The 19,242-nt window shown below is 36.9% G+C and overlaps 2 protein-coding genes and 1 long non-coding RNA gene across 7 annotated transcripts; all 3 read left to right on the top strand.

Moving 5' to 3' along the window:
- The first annotated feature begins 1,675 nt into the window (after positions 1-1,675).
- On the top strand, positions 1,676-7,429 carry LOC124259271. Of its 2 annotated transcripts, none has more exons than XR_006893804.1 (4): positions 1,676-1,760; positions 2,856-3,008; positions 3,275-3,370; positions 4,741-7,429. It is a non-coding gene; the product is annotated as an uncharacterized LOC124259271 (long non-coding RNA). The 2 variants fall into 2 exon arrangements; XR_006893805.1 differs by having other exon boundaries at positions 1,726-1,760; positions 2,859-3,008.
- Positions 7,430-7,953: 524 nt separating this feature from the next.
- Positions 7,954-11,493, top strand: LOC124259300. 3 transcript variants are annotated; one of them, XM_046693407.1, is made up of 5 exons: positions 7,954-8,018; positions 8,419-8,535; positions 9,249-9,344; positions 9,661-9,731; positions 10,450-11,493. In XM_046693407.1, the coding sequence occupies exons 1-5, from the start codon at positions 8,012-8,014 to the stop codon at positions 10,465-10,467; spliced, it is 309 nt and encodes a 102-aa protein (XP_046549363.1). In that variant the 5' UTR covers positions 7,954-8,011; the 3' UTR covers positions 10,468-11,493. The 3 variants fall into 3 exon arrangements, with proteins under 3 accessions (XP_046549363.1, XP_046549361.1, XP_046549362.1); XM_046693405.1 differs by having other exon boundaries at positions 7,955-8,018; positions 9,576-9,731; XM_046693406.1 differs by lacking the exon at positions 10,450-11,493 and adding an exon at positions 10,364-10,438 and having other exon boundaries at positions 7,955-8,018; positions 9,576-9,731.
- Positions 11,494-14,513: 3,020 nt separating this feature from the next.
- On the top strand, positions 14,514-17,288 carry LOC124259283. Of its 2 annotated transcripts, none has more exons than XM_046693389.1 (5): positions 14,514-14,924; positions 15,350-15,493; positions 15,775-15,879; positions 16,071-16,256; positions 16,513-17,288. In XM_046693389.1, the coding sequence occupies exons 1-5, from the start codon at positions 14,735-14,737 to the stop codon at positions 16,563-16,565; spliced, it is 678 nt and encodes a 225-aa protein (XP_046549345.1). In that variant the 5' UTR covers positions 14,514-14,734; the 3' UTR covers positions 16,566-17,288. The 2 variants fall into 2 exon arrangements, with proteins under 2 accessions (XP_046549345.1, XP_046549346.1); XM_046693390.1 differs by having other exon boundaries at positions 14,515-14,924; positions 15,775-15,873.
- Positions 17,289-19,242: the final 1,954 nt, after the last annotated feature.

Raw genomic sequence — 19,242 nt, 5'->3', positions numbered from 1 at the left:
TGACTCACTATATATAGAATGGGAAGTGAACTTGCCGGAAACTCCAACTACGCAGCTTACATTCTAAAACAGCGTCACCTACTGCTGTTATGTGGTTGCTGCTTGTTATCATTTAATATTCTGATGTAGTCACATGTTTTGGTTCATTGTATAGAGGAAAAGAACAGATCTGATACGTACATAGATTTTACGACACATTCTTGGCTGTTGTAGGAAGGACAGTGATCAACAAATACATGGTGGGACACTCCAGTTTACTAATACTTTTAGACTACGGGCATGCGTAATGTTGACAATACATTGGTAGTATGACTAGGCATCCGATATTAGCTGAACATGATCACATCCAAAGTACCTAGTTTTGTGTCTCTTGGGTGTAATACTGGTACGTAGGTTGGTGATTCAGAGAAGAAAAATTTGAGAAAAACAGTGTGAGACATGGACACCCATCTAGATAGAACTAAGTATCATGCTAATGATTGAAATAATTCCCGACACAACTAAATTACTTCATGCCCTTGATCGACGGCAGTAAACAAGCTGACTGGAATTACCATATAAGTAAACTATAATTTGATCAAACCGGGTGTTTTGTGGTAGAATTCGATCTCAACGACAATACGTTTATACAAATCTTACTTCCGCAATGTATGCCCTCTGTGTACACTGCACGGAACTTGATTCACTCGTACAATCACTTGCAGTCTACAGTTGCGTTCCTTTACCTATGAAACCTGCAGTCGTGAATCGATTTCAAGATGTTGACAGTTTTTTTAGCACCGTACCTAAGTTCATGGGTTTCAAGTAAGAGCCACTTGTTTTCGTACACCAAATTCTGCAAGTAGCGGTTGCTATCGGTAGGGGCAACTTCCTTCGCGAACACCCGATGTTATCACTAATTTTCAGCGGTCCATACAAATGTTTAGTGCTGTTTTGCTTCCTTATTGTCATATATGTTTGTAACAGAATATTAAATATTTGGTAAAACCCAATACATGAAGACACGTGTGTGAAGTTGGTAAAATATAATGTATGTGGTTACTCAGTGTGGAAAATATTAATATGAAGTCAAATGCAGCAAGTTAGGTTAATGAAAGTGTATTAATAAAAGAAATCCAAATACTTTGAAGAAGCCACCTTTTCGTGATATCATTCTATTTAATGCTTGTTTGTTGTATAACACCGCACTCAGCAATTTGCAAGGTCAGTAAATAATCGAGTGTGGACCAGACAATCCAGTGATTGACATCATAACCTTCAATCTTCACAATTAGGATACTATGACATGTGTCAACCCAGTCAGCGAGCTTGACCCGTTAGTCGTCTCTTACGACAAACATGGGAAGAAATAATCTAACACGGATCTTCACGCGTTCAATACCATTTAATAGCTTGTACTAGTCATGACTATACAGCCATGGATTTTCCAAAGGGTTTGGCGTTGTTATTAATTGACTGTTATGTGTCGACCCCCAAGCTGAAACTAAAAGTTGATCAGGAATCAATCTGTGAAAAAAACAACTACCAACAACAAAAAGATTTGATATACTTAACAATTATTGTCTTACATAATTAACGAAGTTTACAAAATCGATACAAATAGCTACAAAGGAATTAATATGGCAGTACTGTCACCAAACCTATATGGACATATTGTGCAGTGAGTCAGGTTTTCCGGTGATGTCAGCTTCCTTTTAGTCATAATGATAGGGAATACCAAAGTCACTGAAAGATGTGTTGGTATTACGACAGACATACTGGTGAGTAGAAACCGTTTTATACGTTCGATTAATCAGACATTTATTGATACTTTGTCTTAGTTTTAACCTATTTTGTTCAATATGAAGTGGACAAGGTACAAGTTATGACAATATAAAATGAAAGTACAACTACGATCTACACATACTCTACAGTACAGACTATAGAAGTCTACACTTTAGTACTACACAAATGTTGTTTTGCCATTTGAGCGAATTATTGCTGTAGAGAGTCGATGCCTAGACGTCATAAACTGATTTATGTTATAACTTATGAAATGATACATTCGGCCATATATCTTTGTGACATTCATTAATAAAAATACAAGATCTGTTCTATTCATCCGAAAGAACGACAAAACTTGTCTAATCAGATTCACACACAAGAGACGTTCTATGGAAAATTAACAGTAAGAGTGGTGACGTCGACGTCACTTCCAAAGGTCACCTGGGTAGAGTGGAAAGATAATCCGCGAAAATAGCGCGGAGTGAGTGTGTTTGTGGGTATGTGTGCGCGTGCGCGCATGTGTGTGTGTTGTTTTTGGGGGGTTGGAGTGAGTGAGTGATATTCCAGTTATATCATGGCGTAAGAAGTAAGCACCATCCGATGCAGGTCCGTTGCGTTTGTTCCTTGGGTGAAACCCTCGAGAACATATACGGTGCTGGTGAAACCTTGAAACATGATCAGATTTCGAGGTTGGAATATTATCCACCGATCATAAATTTCTGACTTATAAAGGGACACACAGCGAATTGCAACTCAGGAGACAGTTGCACCATACCATAAATGCTCCTCAAAAGACGCCTAATAACGCCTTCAATGTCAGGACAGATAAATTTATAATAATCAGTTGTTCTTCAGTCTTTTTGAGTAGTACATATTGTCCAATTTCAGTCCCTAACTGTATAATTCTATCGGCTATACTTTGTTAAAGAAAAGTAAATTCAATATGATTATATTTTCATAGGACAGTTATGATAATTGTGACAGAATATTGTTTCTGTTTCAAAAGACAAAACATAACCTTTATTCTTTTAAAATGCAAATAATGATAAATCAATCATGGCGTCCCTTATCTACAGTCTGTCTTTAATCAGCAGTGTGAACCAGAAGAGGTATGTCGAAGATGTCGAAGTGCTCAAACGACTTTTACTTGGAACCAGTGTCTGGGACATGCCAACCTTGTGATGAATTATGCCACCAAGCTACTGTCAGAGGGACGGTCGAACTTTGTCGAAAATATTGTCCAGGTATTGTAAAAAATGTAAATAACAGAATGAAACCACTGAAAATGACACCTTAAGACCGATACTTCTTTAGAATAAAATGTATTTCCATTTTCAGAACACAAAGGTATTTACATGAAATATATGAATCTATTTCTACAGTAATCACACACTTTGTAGTAAATGCATTTCATGTATCATGCATTATAAACTTGAATTTGTGAGGATAACACTGCACTTTATTTCAATCTTCATGTGTGGTCATTCCATAAATGGCTCATGCGTTTCAGTCGGTGTCGGAGCGCCTGTCACGGATGTACCGATTGATCAGGTCACACACTTTGTGACACCTGCTTACGAGCAATCAACCATCAACCTGAGCAGTGGTAAGTAAAACAATCCTAAAAGAAAACGTGCATTTCGATCCTGCAGTAATTTGCACTGAAGGCAACAAGTATATATCTTTCAGAGTGTCCGACAAAAATAAAGCTGGAGACAAAAATGAAACAAATGCCTAGTATTAATTATATGCCTACTTGGAATTGCAGTTGATGTTCAAATGTGGGTATAGAAAGTAACATGTTTTGCAGTTGATGTATATTCATTATAGGATCAGATTTGCCAATTAGTATGCATTCTACAATCATTGTCATTAATAACCCAATAGTCTGTTAGCAGTGAAAATTTCACCTTAAACAAAAAAGTAAATCGAATAAAGTGAAACTGAGATTGCGAATTCTCATAAGTGTTACTTGCCAGTTGAACATTTAAACCTCAGAATCTTATTTAACTTAGGATAAAAGTTTTTTAACAAACGAGGATACACTGTATTTTCAAATCGCTATTATTGATTTGTATTACAAGGGGATAAGCACATTAAATGAAACTCAGACAACAAGCTGGTTTGGTCTAAGTTAAAGCTTATCAAGTACAGTACGTGCATTTGTTTCACTATTCCAAATGCTGCGCTTACCCCATGTAATACAAACCAATAATAGCGATTTGAATCTATGATCGTTTGTTAAACAACTTTTATCCTAAGTTGAATAAAATTCTGATAATTACATGTTCAATTGGTTAGGTAAAATTATGAGGATTCGCAAGCTTAATTTCACTTTATTCAATTTACTTTTTCGCTTAAAGTGAAATTCATCGGTTCTTTTTCACTGCAAACAAACTATATATATGTAGCATATGTTACCTCTATGAAAACTGTTGTTAGACAGTGTTTTAATGCTACTTAAAGTGACGCAACTCTGTGATTCATTCAACTGTATCTATGTTTTTGAACAAAACTAGCATGTATTTGCTCTGTCTCTGTCTTGTACATATCAAGTACATTAAAACTATAGATGAGCAGCATGGTCCCTGATTGAAGCATAGGTGGATCATTATCCTAATGTCCCAGATGAGATTCCCTCCACAAAGCCAGGAGCTTTTTTTTTACATTACTTGTAATTAAAAATGTCAAGTATCGATTGTCAATTTCTCCCCTTTGAAAGGGGTTTCCCAGAATATTATATTCACACCATCTTCCCAAATGTATATAGAATGAAACACGTGTGTGGAAGTTGAATGACACTACGTAAATACTCCAAGTTATCCAAGGTTCGACACAATTTGAGAGTGTATTGGAAATACGCAGTTCGGCACATTAAAGGTCGACACAATGATGTTTGACTATATATTCAGTATCAGTGACATTCGAGTGTTTTCCATTTCTAAAATTTAATCATTATAATTTTCTTTCTTTCAGATAGTTCCCCCGGAGCACAATACGCGGTCGTTATTCTGTCTGTTCTGATCATCTTGATTTCAATCATGGCGCTTGCTGTGCTCCTGAAAAGAGCAATCCCATCCTTCGAAATACAAAAGAAACACAACGACACCCCCCGCACAACATGGTATATTACTACCAATCTACAAAAAACACCGTGAAATGCCACACTCAAATTTCAAGGCCTTTCTGGACAGCCTGTAAATGGCCTGCACTAAACAATATCATAAACAACATCCCATACAGAAAGCATACATAATGAAACAAGTCATAAGGCTGACCAACCAATGTCAGCCAGTAGGGATGAGGGTTAGTTCCTTGTGAGTTTTCGAAAATTTCGTATATTAAGAATGATTCAAGCATGGCTGTGATTGATATTAGTGCACATATTGTTATGCGATACACAAAAAGAATTATAACCTGCCAAAGGCCTCATACCAGAGAAATTAAAGAATGCTTAGCCACATTTGATGTGTCACTTACAAACGATGTTTGGTGATAATATTTGTTATCACTTAATACTTACCAAGCAAGAATCTATCATTTTTAAAAACCTTTATACATTGCAAAAATATTTGACTCAAACACTGAAAACGTACAGTTTTTCTTGCTGACGAAACATAAGCATGTCGGATACGGGTCCAATACTTTCGCGTCGATTTGCAAAATTTCACGATCCCCTTCTCCGATAACAGCCAGGTGTTGAGCATCTTCACATTATACTCCGTTTTTCTTCTTGTATTTTCTTTTTTCATACTTTCAACATACTTCGGCTCATTGAATTCATCCGAAGGAATTTCCCCCGTTCCACTTATTCATTCAGTTTCATCAATCTACTGGAAAGCGACGCTAGCGTCCGATCACCTGCCAAAGTTTGCCGCAACTAAATCTAAACCAGATAGAATGGGACTGAGGCGAATCCTATATTGATGAAACATCAAGACCAGTCACCATTAGGATCAAAGAACCCCAGGACTCAGTAAGAAACATATCCGCCATAACCGACCACCTTAAAGCCAACCCGAACCACAACATCAGTTGGAACACCACCAAAGTCATCGAAAGGAACTAGCCTGATTTCAAAACCCGAAAACTACTTGAAGCTGTCCACATAAAGAAGATTTGCTCAGCCATTAACAGAGATTAAGGATATTTCACCCCCAAGGCCTATCATCACTTGCTCAATTAACTTCATGTAACCCTACTCAACCATTGTACATTATCCATTGTGTAACACTAAACATTATCTAGTGTGTAACACTGTACATTATCTAGTGTGTAACACTGTACGTTATCCCTTTTGTAGCACTGTACATTATCCATTGTGTAACACTGTACATTATCTATTGTACATCTATTGTGTAAACATCACTTCACCACTAGCTTCCCAACAGTCCCTTTACCACTTATGTAAACAACCTATGTATATCATTTCCTACTGGCTGCCCATCAACATCCTTTATCCCTTATGTATACAACTATGTACATGTTCTTTACTGGCTTCCTACCAACCTACTTAATCCTGTGTTATCAACCTATTCTATTGTCTAACCAACTCATTTTCGCCTCATCCCTCATCTATTGTACAAACATCTCATGTATATATATCACCCAAAATACTTCCCATGTATCACTTGCTTGACAACGACATTAGAATCTATATCGAAACATCGCCTATTTAGAATAAAGAAGTTGTATATCCATAAAAATAGTCCCCATTCTTCATCTACCCAACTTCAAGAATGCCAATCAAAGGAGCAACTAAATCTGACGTCAAGGAATACATGACGTCATTTTATTGTGTTACATTCCATGACGTCGAGCACAAAATTGAGGAACCAGATATCGGTTATCTTCCCCGCTTGGAGCCCGGACGTTTTGGGTTATCTCGCCGGGTCCAGATATGGACCCAACGATTTCGCCATATATATAGCAAAACAATGCATATACGGGGAAATTATTACTGTATTAAGTGAAACGTGATTCATAAACACATGATGCGACTTTGAGTAGAGACACCCCACGCAGACACCTGGTATCAAGGCTGATTTTCAGTTGACTATTCAGATACTTCTCACATCTATATCGACCTTTCCGTCAGATAGAATCTGTTTCTAAGGACAGTCAAGATGGTTGTATTGACGTTATGTTCATATATATTTATATATTTTATATGAAATATTTTGTTGCTTACATTTGAAGCCTAGGGCACAAATGTCCTGTTAGTTACAACTTGTCTCTTAGATTATAAAATGTAATTTATGGTACATCCGTAAAGTGCACCCAGTAGCCTGGTGGTTAAAGCTTTCAGTCGTCACTCAAAAAACCTGGGTTAGATTCCCCACATGGGTACAATATGTGAAGCCCATTTCTGGTGCCCCCTGACGTAATGTTGCTGGAATATTGCCTGAAATCGGCGTAAAGCTAAACTCACTTACTCACTAATGCACTTGTTAAGTTTGATCAAGAACATGTTGCAGTTGATCTTGATTTCAATAAATATGTATAATGAATCAGTGCAGATTTCAGTTAATATGGTATTTCCTGATAATTTCAGTAAATATACATAATCCCTGACGGAATCAGTAAATTTACATATTTACTGATTATACATATTTAATGAAACATAAACACATCGAACGAAATAAAAACCTGCATTATAATCCACTGTTTGGGTTGCGAATCTTTTCATTCATTCATTGAATTTTCAGCCATGTTTTGCAGTGGACGCCCAATGGAATTTTATTTCGTCGGATTATCGAGACTGGGTGTTCCATAGCGTTGGCGTTCTATTCACACATTTTTTTTAATATTGACGCATGATGACTGCTGTACAGATTTAGGGACATATAAAAGGACACAACAACTGACAGAAACTGATTTACCCGAGAGAGTCTTTCTGAATATCTGCATGAACACATTGAAAAGGGGTTCAATGTCGAGTGGCTTGTTCTATGACAGAACACACAACCGGAAGAAACACAGCTGGATGTGTGTCAGACTGACTTCTCCACAGCTGGGGAGAGTGCACAGTGATGGTTTACAAAACCTGTCACAGTTCTCCATTGTCCTAATCTTATATTTCATTCTAAAATTACTAAGGTTCAATAGTATACATCATCAAAACAAACAGCTACATATATGCTGTGAATTACTGAAAACAAACAGAGACCATCGCAGGGCACGTCCTATGTAATGACCGCTCCCTGCGTGTAGCGGGTTATTTAAATAAGGCGGTAATGGGTGGATCATGAAAGGTACTGAACACATTGCTCGTACACTCGCATTGTATCTTTTCTCGTAACACTACTTGCGTCATTACAATCTTCAACATACATGTTGCCTCCAAGTGATGGTGAATGTAGGGTAGTGTTTCCGGAAACAAACGTCTTATGTATGCATGTGATTTATGAATGTGCACAGACTGCTTCCACACGAATAACACACACGATTAACGGCAACGACGAAGTTTCATACGACTGTCATGTCTTATCACGAGTAGCGACAAGGTTCTTGATCCGTCAGCAGGCAATTGTGGCGTCTTCAGTGATCATATCAATGTTACAAAGACCAATACTCTGAGCACTGACGATCAACTGTCATCAATCTAGAGACTCTATTTGTTCAATTATATACAATGTTGATTTGATTCTACAGCCTGCCAAAGAGATTATTATTACGATGGTGATACAAGAGACTGCCGCAGCTGTGCTCATCTCTGCCACCAGGCTGAGGTCCAAGGGAGGTTGAAGAAGTGTCAAGATTTATGTCCCGGTAAATGAACATAGCTGTGTGACGAAACTGTATGTATGTATGTATGTATGTATGTATGTATGTATGTATGTATGTATGTATGTATGTATGTGTGTATGTGTGTGTGTGTGTGTGTGTGTGTGTTTTTTATGTAAGTATGTATGTGTGTATGTATGTATGTGTGTATGTATGTGTGTATGGATGTATGTGTTTATGGATGTGTGTGTATGTTTATGGATGTGTGTGTATGTGTGTATGTATGTATGTATGTGTGTGTATGTATGTATGTATGTATGTATGTATGTATGTATGTATGTATGTATGTATGTATGTGTGTGTGTATGTATGTATGTATGTATATGTGTGTGTGTATGTATGTGTTTATGTAAGTATGTATGTGTGTATGTATGTATGTATGTGTGTATGTATGTATGTATGTGTGTGTATGTATGTGTGTATGTATGTATGTGTTTATGGATGTGTGTGTATGTGTGTGTTTATGGATGTGTGTGTGTGTATGTATGTATGTATGTATGTATGTGTGTGTGTGTGCGTGCGTGCGTGCGTGCGTGCGTGCGTGCGTATGTATGTATGTATGTATGTATGTAAGTATGCATGCATGTTTGCCTCTCTCTCTCTCTGTATACAACTAAGGCAAAAGGTGCAAAGTATATGATACAATGTATGCTTTCCTCGTTGATGACGATATCAATATATTGATCACATATTGGCAGTTGAGGATGCAAACGAGAAAGCAGTCACTGTTACTGAGAACTTGAAGTCTTCGTCTGCCACGTTGGTGAGTCCAGATGGGATAACGGTGCAAGATGGTAACTATATTATTCAGCATCTGTAAAGATTTTCCTCACATGTAATGAGATGACATCAAGTTGTTGAGAAGTTGTTTGGCCTCAGAAAGTATCTGTTAACTGTAATGGGCAGTTGAAAAAATAAATTGTTCATAATTCTTTGCAATTACCATCAATATATTGTGCAAATGTGTTAAGGCGAACATGACACTGGAAACTTTACAAATCTGATGACATCTCTGTTAATACAAGCTTCTCCTCATGCTGTTGCCATCGTCTGTTTGATGTCATTTTTCCTGGCCGTAATACTATTGGTAGCTGTTGTTGCCTTCTGGAGATGGAAACAGAGACAAACACCCCGAGGACCAGTCAGATATGACAACAGAGACATACAAACGACCGAAGATGGTATATATATTTGGATACCTTTCAGCTATTAAAGTATTTATGTAATAATTCATCCTAACGTCTGATCTTATTTCATATCTCACGTCTTTAGAATTATGCAACGAATTAGACATGATTATATTCCTCACGTTAAGACCAATTTATAAATGTTTGTGCAACTTCGGGGAAACTGAAAATCAGACCTTAGACTTGTATGATAGCAGGACTTGCACATGTATGAAAGAAACATAACTGTATTATTATATACTTTGTTTGGTGAAAACGAGACCTGTCAATGACATGTTACGGTTCATGTTGTTGTGATATGTACATCACAGGTTGGAAACTTTCGCATGTAGTAAACAGCTTCATTATATCAAAGATGAATGTGAAATGTTTTAGCCATCGCAAGCCACAGTTACCTCCCCTGCACCAGTATCTTCAGTGTGTTTGATGCACTCAATTTATGTCTTTTCTTAGAGAAAAATGATGGCAAAATATGGGTCAGTATAATACTGTTAAATTATTTTGCACATAAACACCCAGCTAAATTAAAATTAAAACTGAATCGATTACACTTGTATAACTGGCAAATGTTTCGAGTTATCATTAAACAGTGTATTGTAGCTTTTGGTGTTTTCGATTACATACAGGTCGACAGCGCTCCCATTGTACGCTGTGAATACCTCCAAAATAGAAGCATACAAGACGTAACTCACGATAAAGGTTTTTCTTACAGACACAGAAGAGACCTTAATGGGAGAGCAAACATCCAGTGTTTAAACACTGAGACTCACCTTTCAATATTGGCTATCGATGTATCTCCATCTTCCATAAACCGATGTTTGCTGCAATCTACACAACTGTTGTCAATGTCTATGTCTAACATTTAATCATCTCATCATTCCAAGCAATGGCAATCACATCTGCATGTTTGACATGTACATACTGCCATAATTATTCATCAACATATATATTCTCATGTCCATCTTCAGTATGTGTTATTATATCATAAACATTCAATACCATGTTGTCATTCAAATCCCATATTCACTGATATATCCAAAATGAGATACTGCCATTAACAACGATATTTCATCATGTATTGTTTTTCTCATACGTGCAACTGTAATTAAAATTCAAGTGGAATTTCAGTATTTTCTCGTTTAGCAGACAAACCCGATACAAGGTACTGATACTGACACATGCTCAAACGAATTGTTGTGTTTTCTATGCATACTGATAAAACCCGGCCTGCCATTGTGTGTTCGAAGATGGCAGGAGAAATGCCCAAGGGTTTTATAACGTTCTTTTGGAAATGTTTATTCAGGTACAATGTTGTCAGCTAGTATGCAAAAGTGAAATAGTGAGGTCTTTGAATATCTGGTTCAATTCAGCAATCCTTACTTTTAGGCATGAAATGTTAGAGTCAAAATTGGTTTGGGTGCGTGAATTGTACGGTTGAATGATATTGTGTTAATCTAAACAAAAATACTTTCGTAAAATTTCTCAAATGAAAAAACAGTAACTGTTGGATGGGAACTTTCACGAGAGAGCAACCATAACGAAAATCATGAATCTAGCCTTATATAACACGGATTTTGTATTTCACTCTCCAGGAGTCTTCCCACCTTATAGGCATGACACACCACACTAACACATTCGTGTGTAGTTAAAGATACTGCCATTCTAGTTTGTGCAGCTGCAGTAACCGTAGTACATTTTCAGTGATTTGTGTACATTTGTAAATTTAGTGAATTTTAGAATACAATTGTTAATTATATTACATTGTTTTGTTGTTGGTTGGTTTCACACCGAGGACTTTTACGGACTGAATCCAGGTTAACTACTACATCAGTCGGGAATCAACACAGAACAGCATCAAAATGTCATTAGTTTCATATATATGTCATTTGTTTACGTGTCTCTATTATTATACATAATAGAGACACAGAAAATGATGTAGATATTTAAATGATGACTCACTTGGAGACGGTTGTTTAATATTATATCTCCCGGCTCACATTTTACCTTTTACTATTTTCTCGAATGTAAGAATTATACTACATTTAGTTAATAGCACAAATTTTGTTGATTAACACTATGAATATAGGGACTAAACCTCATATAGCAAGAATGAGCTAACTGAGTATGTCATTATAATGCTATAAGATTTATATCTAATGCATTTTCTACCTCATACGTAAAATCATTATAATCATGATATAATCTGACAAGGTTTGGATTAACTACTTACATTGAGTGTTTAGATGCCTAAAAGAAAGTTGGTGAGATTTTTAGTGAGGTAAACTTTTGTAGAATAATTACCGTCGATTAATTCCAACATTTTTGTCCATATATACAACAGTTTTGACACACGAGAAAATATATTGCTCCTTTCGTATTTGAACGATTTACAAACAAAGCGATGGAGTTAATTGGTGGATTTATTTCCAAATCGGTAAAACGAGATGTGTATTTTAATACATCTATCTGTGATATGTTTGTGTGAGCACTGACAAGCAATAAATTAACTTTGGACAACGGTAGATAATATGCTATGTTTATCATGGTATAAGTTCCGCGATCTAAATTTTGAAATTGATTTATGCAAGGGCAGGCCTGTTCCTGTCCTGAATGAAAATATAGAATCATAATACTCAAACTCATAGAATAATCAATATGAACCCATCGTGCCGGAGTTTAAAAAGTCATAGCCAATAAGAATCCTCTATTCAGTGTCAGTGTCAAGTTCATATTAAGAACCCACAGGGGAATCCGTTCACAGAACTAGCGCTACATGTGTATGTCATATACTATCTAGGTGTTTACAAACAGTACATCTCTTCCCTTAACCTACTTTCAGGTAACAACAACTGATAACATGTTTATAAATACTGCACTGAGTGACGTCAGCCAGTAACGTGAATCAGATGATGGCTGACGATTCGGAACAATAAATTGTTGCATCACACCTGTCAGGTATTAAAATTGTTTTGAATGTAAAACGTTGTAAAACATGGATAATATTGGTTATACAAAAGCGTGAGAGTTCATAGATACTATATATATTGTTTTGACCAGACAAATATTATATTAGTCTAACACATTACGTGTTCACAACGTTATACCTGGTAACTAACGAAGCAGACAAACAGTCTGTCCACTCAGCATTACCATGATTTTTATTACAAACACGGGGAATGTAATATGACCTACTTTCACGTTTCAGCCAATGAGAAAGTGACAGATTCACGGGCCTAACATGAGTAACACCTCATTGTGGTGTGATGTAATACGCAGAGCCGATGTTGTAACATTTCAACGACCGCATACAAAATACTTATTTATGCAACTACATTATTGAATCGTTGTTACATCGACCGTCACTGTTAATCGAAAGTGACCTGGGAATGACTTGATGTGGCACACCAATATATCTGTGTGAGGACAATATTCTGAAGTGCCATACAGTCTAACCATGCTTGTTACGTACTCAAATAATTGAGTGCGGTGTAAAACAGCAAAACATATGTCTTGTGATGTGTGTAGCTGTGCATATCTGTACAGGACAATTTCGCGTGAAACATCGGGAATGTACATTCACGAAGAATTTTTATACATGTGCAAACAAAATGCGTCAAAACCAGAGAAACATCGTTGTTGTCTGACGAAACAGGTTCCACTGGGCGCAAACAAGGGTTAAAAATTACATGAAAGAATATTTGAAAATATGAAAGCATCCAGCCTTATATATGATTTCGTTAATTTATTTAATTAATTTATTTAAAGTTTAATTGATTCATTAATTCATGAACTTAGTATTCAGGAGTAAATGTTCAATTCATTCTTATTCCTTTTGAAAGGGAATATATATATTATATTATCCAATTCGGTTATCTTAAATCTCTTAATTTTGTTCCATTCAGTTTCCTTTAAATACCATTATAGGTTATTCATAAGTATAATGCATTTGGAATGTTTGAAGGGTGGAATTATGGGCCTGTGTCCAAATCATCTCTGCGTGTATGATTTTAGGTATAATTACTGATCAGTTTGAAGGTTTATTGAGAGGGAATATGAAATAATCATTTAAAACCCTTTTCTACTGGTCATCAACTATCTAAAGTACAAAAGTATCCAACAGGAATCGGACAGAAAAACAGAAAAATTCAGGGTAAGTGTCGGGAAAATATATACTACTAATTACATACTTCAAGCATTAATTTTCTTGAAATGTTATAGAAAAAGCCTTGAGTTGTGTCAACATAAAACCCCGCAACCTCCGCCCCTGCACACACTTTGTGATTGTTTACCACATTATTTTTAGTGAATATATATATTGTTTTGAACCTTGTCACTGTTTCAGTTATTCAAAATTTTTTTATCATATCTTAGTCCATATACAAAGTGGATATTTAAGGAATTAAGAATAGATGGGTATCGACGGGATACATTTTCATAAAAATTACGTTTTCTCTCTCTCTCTCTCTCACACACACATCATATGCATCTCATACCTGCCACGGACACATCTGTGTCAACAACAATAATTCATACATACACATGGTCTTATATCCAGGTGCATTATAATGTCATTTCACCATTTTATTTTTAAATGTACTCATATTGCTATAATTAAGTACAGTTCTCTGGATTATTTTTATCGCAGAACCTAAATGAGATAATACACTTATTTTCAGTTAAAAGTCATATATCGCTCATACATACACCTGGCGGACGAGGATTGGTCCGGACGAAAAGGTTAAGAAGGTATATCACCCTACATGTATATCCTGCGCATGCGCCTTCATTGATGCTCTGGGTAAAACCCACCCGAAATTGCGTATTACGTCTGGATAAAACCTTCTTGACAGAATGACTTCTGGTCACTCTTGTGCTGCCGTCCACGGAGTCAACAACTTCGCCCCTGACACCGTGCCCACTCTGGCTGACATAACGTGCGTGATCATCATCAGTTGTTTTGCGTCTTGGATCAAGTTTGAAAACGGATAAAATCCAACATGGCTGATCACCTGTCTTTCCTCGGCTCTGTTCTGCTGATATGCTTCATTGCCGAGTCGAGTTGTAAACCGACCTGTGGGAAGGCGTTTTACCTTGATGCCGCTACCGGCAATTGTGATCCCTGTAGCGATATCTGTCAACACGTTGTCGTCCAAAACACCGTTGACTTGTGCAATGACAAGTGTCCAGGTCAGTGTGACATTTGGTCGTATCTAGACGTGAAGAAAAGAGGACATTACCTGTTGTATGACATTTTTGTATCTTCTGCAAGTGTTGGTGTCAGTAGGATTTATTTCTCACTTATAAATTGGCAGTGTTAAATGAGTGTGATTCACTGCTATGGCACAAGATTCTTCACACCAACGCCAAGGAATATTATGACTTTATGCTTGACGAATTGACTTCGCTGCTTTGTTTACAGTTAAAATATTGACTCATGTGACACAGATTACTATATGCTGTATGTTATGACTTTTCGAAGCGGAGCTTCTAATATCATTATGGAAGTCATATATTTTCCATATTGAATGTAAATGCTATAAACTAGCTTACAGATACTATGAACAGACACATGTGACATAATATAGCTACGAATGTTCTCATATTCTCCAAAGGTTACCTCGATGCTGTCAACTGGAGGCTGTGCCTAACCACACAGTACTATGACGACGTAGTGGGGCGGTGCGAGGAGTGTGACGAGTTGTGTCGACACGCCCAGCAGACAGGCCGACAAGAACAGTGCAACCGACATTGCCCAAGTAAATGCATGAGTCTTTCTGGAATAGTTTTGTTTTTACAGATGGAAGAACGCAGTTATTTATGTAGCCGTTATTAATTGCGGATTCTTTATATGAACTCAGCGATTAAGATATGAGTGACCATTTGTTTCATATCATGGAGGAGTCGGGTTTTTAACGACAAAGTGTGAATATTTGTATTCTGTTTTCTAAGCCAATATATATGAATAGATATGATCGATATATATAAACAGATAAAATAAAACGTGTATGATATGTTGTGGCCGTACATTTCATTACAGAGTGGACAACTCCAACCGTGTATGGTATTGGTGCTGTTACTGTCGCATCCTCAAATGTTAACGGATCAACAGAGCCGGAAAGTCATGCATCAGTGGACAGTAAACGTAAGACTCACTTTTATAACAGTTTCTCGTCCAACCATCTTGTAACTGTTTAGCTTTATGACCATACACGCAGTTATAAATGCTGCTGACTGTGGATGTTGGTCAAACGGATCACTGTTCTAGCAACAAGACCGCATAGCATATGTATCTGATAATCTTGGTGCTTAAGATGTTTATATTTTCAATTGCAGATAATATTCCTCTGATTGTCCTCTGTAGTATTGCTGGGGTAGTTACTGTTTTAATTCTGGTCACTGTGGCCCTCAAAACAAGACGTGAGCTGTCCAGACGAATCACCCACAGACTGACCAAGGCAAAATGTACCAAGAGTGGGACACAAGAGCGTGGGCAGGCACAGGAAGAAATGCAGAGATTAAGTAAGGAAACTGAGTTCTTATCAGGAACATAAAAACATCCTGCTTTTCTGAGACTACGAAATTCATTACTCGTGAGATATTGTATATTTCATAGGGTTATCATGAATATGTTGTCTGCTATGTAACATTAGCAAGTGGAATCGAGAGGACACAAGCTTAAAAGAATAAAACAGTGACGTTATTTTATGCTTAATACCAATTTTTCATACTGAAACCACATGTTATCTTTTACATTATTATGACATTTATACTCCAGGTGTTCCTGAAACAGAAAGACCGCCGCCTTCTGCACCTGTCATAGACACTTAGTTACCTGTACTTTCAACGAATTTCAAATGTGGATGAGCTGGTCAAGGATCTGGAAATTGATGTTAATGACCACATTGGTGACAGTGGTATATGCAGTTATTATAGCGCTGTGCTGGCGATGAACAAAACAAGGATCAACATCACCTTGCCTGTGGTGCAGGCAAGCATAGCATAGCCACCATAAGGACTGGCAAAAGGTCATGAATCTGGATATAGGACTAGATGTTGAAAGTCAAGGAAATGGGTGGGGAAAAACGGTGACAAAAAGGGTTATCTAGATGGGTTTACCAGCAGTTTTCTGATGGTACCTAGGCGAACCATGCAAAATAACTGAGAAAGCCTTTAACGCGAGGGCAGTCAAACGATGTAAATATGCATGGCATATACCTACTTATTGTACTTTCGACAGGAGCACGGGTCAAACGGTCCAAAAGTACCATGCATAATTTTATATTATGATATTGCATACTAAATCCATCTTTGATGCGAGATTAATGTGTTATATAAGTGCAAGTATGTCCACAAGGATGGTGTATTATGAGATCTGTTTGGGATGTAGCATAATATGTAAGAATGATACATGGTTGACGTGATGAAATATTGACGTTAACTTGTACTTCAGTCACTATGGTGGATTAAAATGAAGTTTGAAGTTATTGGGTCTTTCCACTTCTCTAGAGCAGTTATATCAGTTTTTATGAATAAAATGGATCTGTCATTATTTTCGATTTGTTCTGCTTGTCTTCTCGACAGGAACTGGTAAATTAAATAGTGACTGAAATGGTATTTACACTAAACATAAGATTCATGACTGATCTTTTTTAACCACACCACACCACATTGCACCACATCGCACCACATCACACTACATATGTCATTGCAATAGAGATGGAGAACTAAAAGTCATTCATAACTCAGTTGTGATGATAACAACAGACATTTTATAACTCGTATTAAATCTTTCATAACATTGTCTACGTAAATTCTGTTTGTTATTTCTGGGAGTGAAACATCTTTAAATTTGTTATTATTAGTTTTAGTTTGGTTATGAGACGCTAAAGGTCTGACCCGTGAAGATCCGGGTTAGAATTGATCTTCAGTTACCCATCCTTGTCGTAAAGAGGCGACTAACAGGATCGGGTGGTCAGGCCCGCTGACTTGGTTGACACATGTCATCAGTTCCCAGTTGTGTAGATCGATGCTTATGCTGTTGATCACTGGATTGTCTGATCCAGACTCGATTATTTACACTCGATTACATATAGTGCGGCGTACAACTAAACTCATTCACTCAACCCAAAGGTCTGACAACAGGTACAACTACCACATGTCATGAGCATATGACACGGCATGCACAGGTTCAGATAGTGATAGAAACTTAAAATTTAGAAAACACCCCACAGACCCCACCCCTCTAGGTCCCCCTTTCCCTGGCGGCAGGTTACATCAATAATAAAACCAAAATCTGACCACCGTAAGTAGATATTCCTTGATAGTTTACATGTTGTCCATGGTGTGTTCAGGTATGTTTCTCAATCACTTAAGACATATCTGGAAATAACTTTGGGATATAACCATTACTTCATTGTAACGTGATATTCATCCCTAATATCTTTACTGCAAAAGAACCAGGACACATTCACTAAAGTACTCACGGAAATATTAATATAATGTTATTTGGTGGTTAATTGTTTATTACTCCATCAAAATAGGTAGTTTATATATTAAAATAAGTATGTTATTGTTAACTAGGCGTTTAAATTTGGTCCTCTAATTGTCATTCAAACTACCATAATAACGATAGTCATGAATATTTAACAGTCAAACTTTAGTTATGTTCAAAACTACGAAATAAGCACCAATTTTATTTCTATTTCCGTGAGTACTATAACTTAAACTTTATTCACAATCTTATGGAAAGTCATTCGAATGTACGATTCCGTTTCTATCACAAGCAGATCGGAGTCAGCTTATACACAAAGTGGCTTTTTAGGGACATAATCAAGTTTGCTAGAACTGTGAATGCACAATGCCGTTTAGAAAGTAGTCAAATGTAGCATATGTTATATTTGGGATCACACTTTCCCAGTAAAGTACAGATCCACGCACTGGAATGCTTAAGATTAAAGTATGTGTGTGAATTGCAGGGGCTCAAACACAACTAAGTGACGCCATTTGAAATGTCAGTGAGAGTTCATGTCACAGTCTAGCTTTACTTCTCCTAACCACTTACATTCCTGCCCCCATTGTACAGTGATCGATACAAGGGGAGAATGCATGCAAAGGTGCGTTTAATGCATAGATAACAAAACAACCGGTTACACCAGATTGCACTCCTGACAACTAATCACAGAAAGACTTGTTGCTATAACATTGAAATCTTAGGGGCCAGTTGTCCAACTAAATTCTTCACAGAATCTCAATGGGTAGATGTATAGCAAGGGTCACGTGGTTTGGAAAAACGTCACGTCCTGTTGTTGAGATGTCAGTGATTGAAATATGTTAAAGGTCACATGCAACCAAAAAAATCAAACATAATTAAAACACAATTATCACTTCTTCATGACATATAATATGCATTGCTGATTATGAAAAAACAAATAAACAAAATTATAAGCGTATAATCGCAAATCAAAAGTGCAATATTTTGTACTTGGGTTTACCTCCCTCGAAACGA

Source organism: Haliotis rubra, unplaced genomic scaffold, assembly GCF_003918875.1.
Source record: "Haliotis rubra isolate DU_JTF1 unplaced genomic scaffold, ASM391887v1 Scf716, whole genome shotgun sequence".
Taxonomy (NCBI): Eukaryota; Metazoa; Mollusca; class Gastropoda; order Lepetellida; family Haliotidae; genus Haliotis; species Haliotis rubra.
This window is presented reverse-complemented; position numbering and strand designations above follow the sequence as displayed.

What these genes read in the sequence shown, in the direction of transcription:
- LOC124259300 (XM_046693405.1), top strand. An exon ending in GTGTCAAGATTTATGTCCCG is followed by an intron (nt 8,536 to 9,248) that starts GTAAATGAACAT and finishes ACATATTGGCAG; the next exon opens with TTGAGGATGCAAACGAGAAA. An exon ending in CATACAAACGACCGAAGATG is followed by an intron (nt 9,732 to 10,449) that starts GTATATATATTT and finishes TTTTTCTTACAG; the next exon opens with ACACAGAAGAGACCTTAATG.
- LOC124259283 (XM_046693389.1), top strand. Translation starts at nt 14,735, where the DNA reads ATGGCTGATCACCTGTCTTTCCTCGGCTCTGTTCTGCTGATATGCTTC. An exon ending in GTGCAACCGACATTGCCCAA is followed by an intron (nt 15,494 to 15,774) that starts GTAAATGCATGA and finishes ATTTCATTACAG; the next exon opens with AGTGGACAACTCCAACCGTG. An exon ending in TGCATCAGTGGACAGTAAAC is followed by an intron (nt 15,880 to 16,070) that starts GTAAGACTCACT and finishes TTTCAATTGCAG; the next exon opens with ATAATATTCCTCTGATTGTC.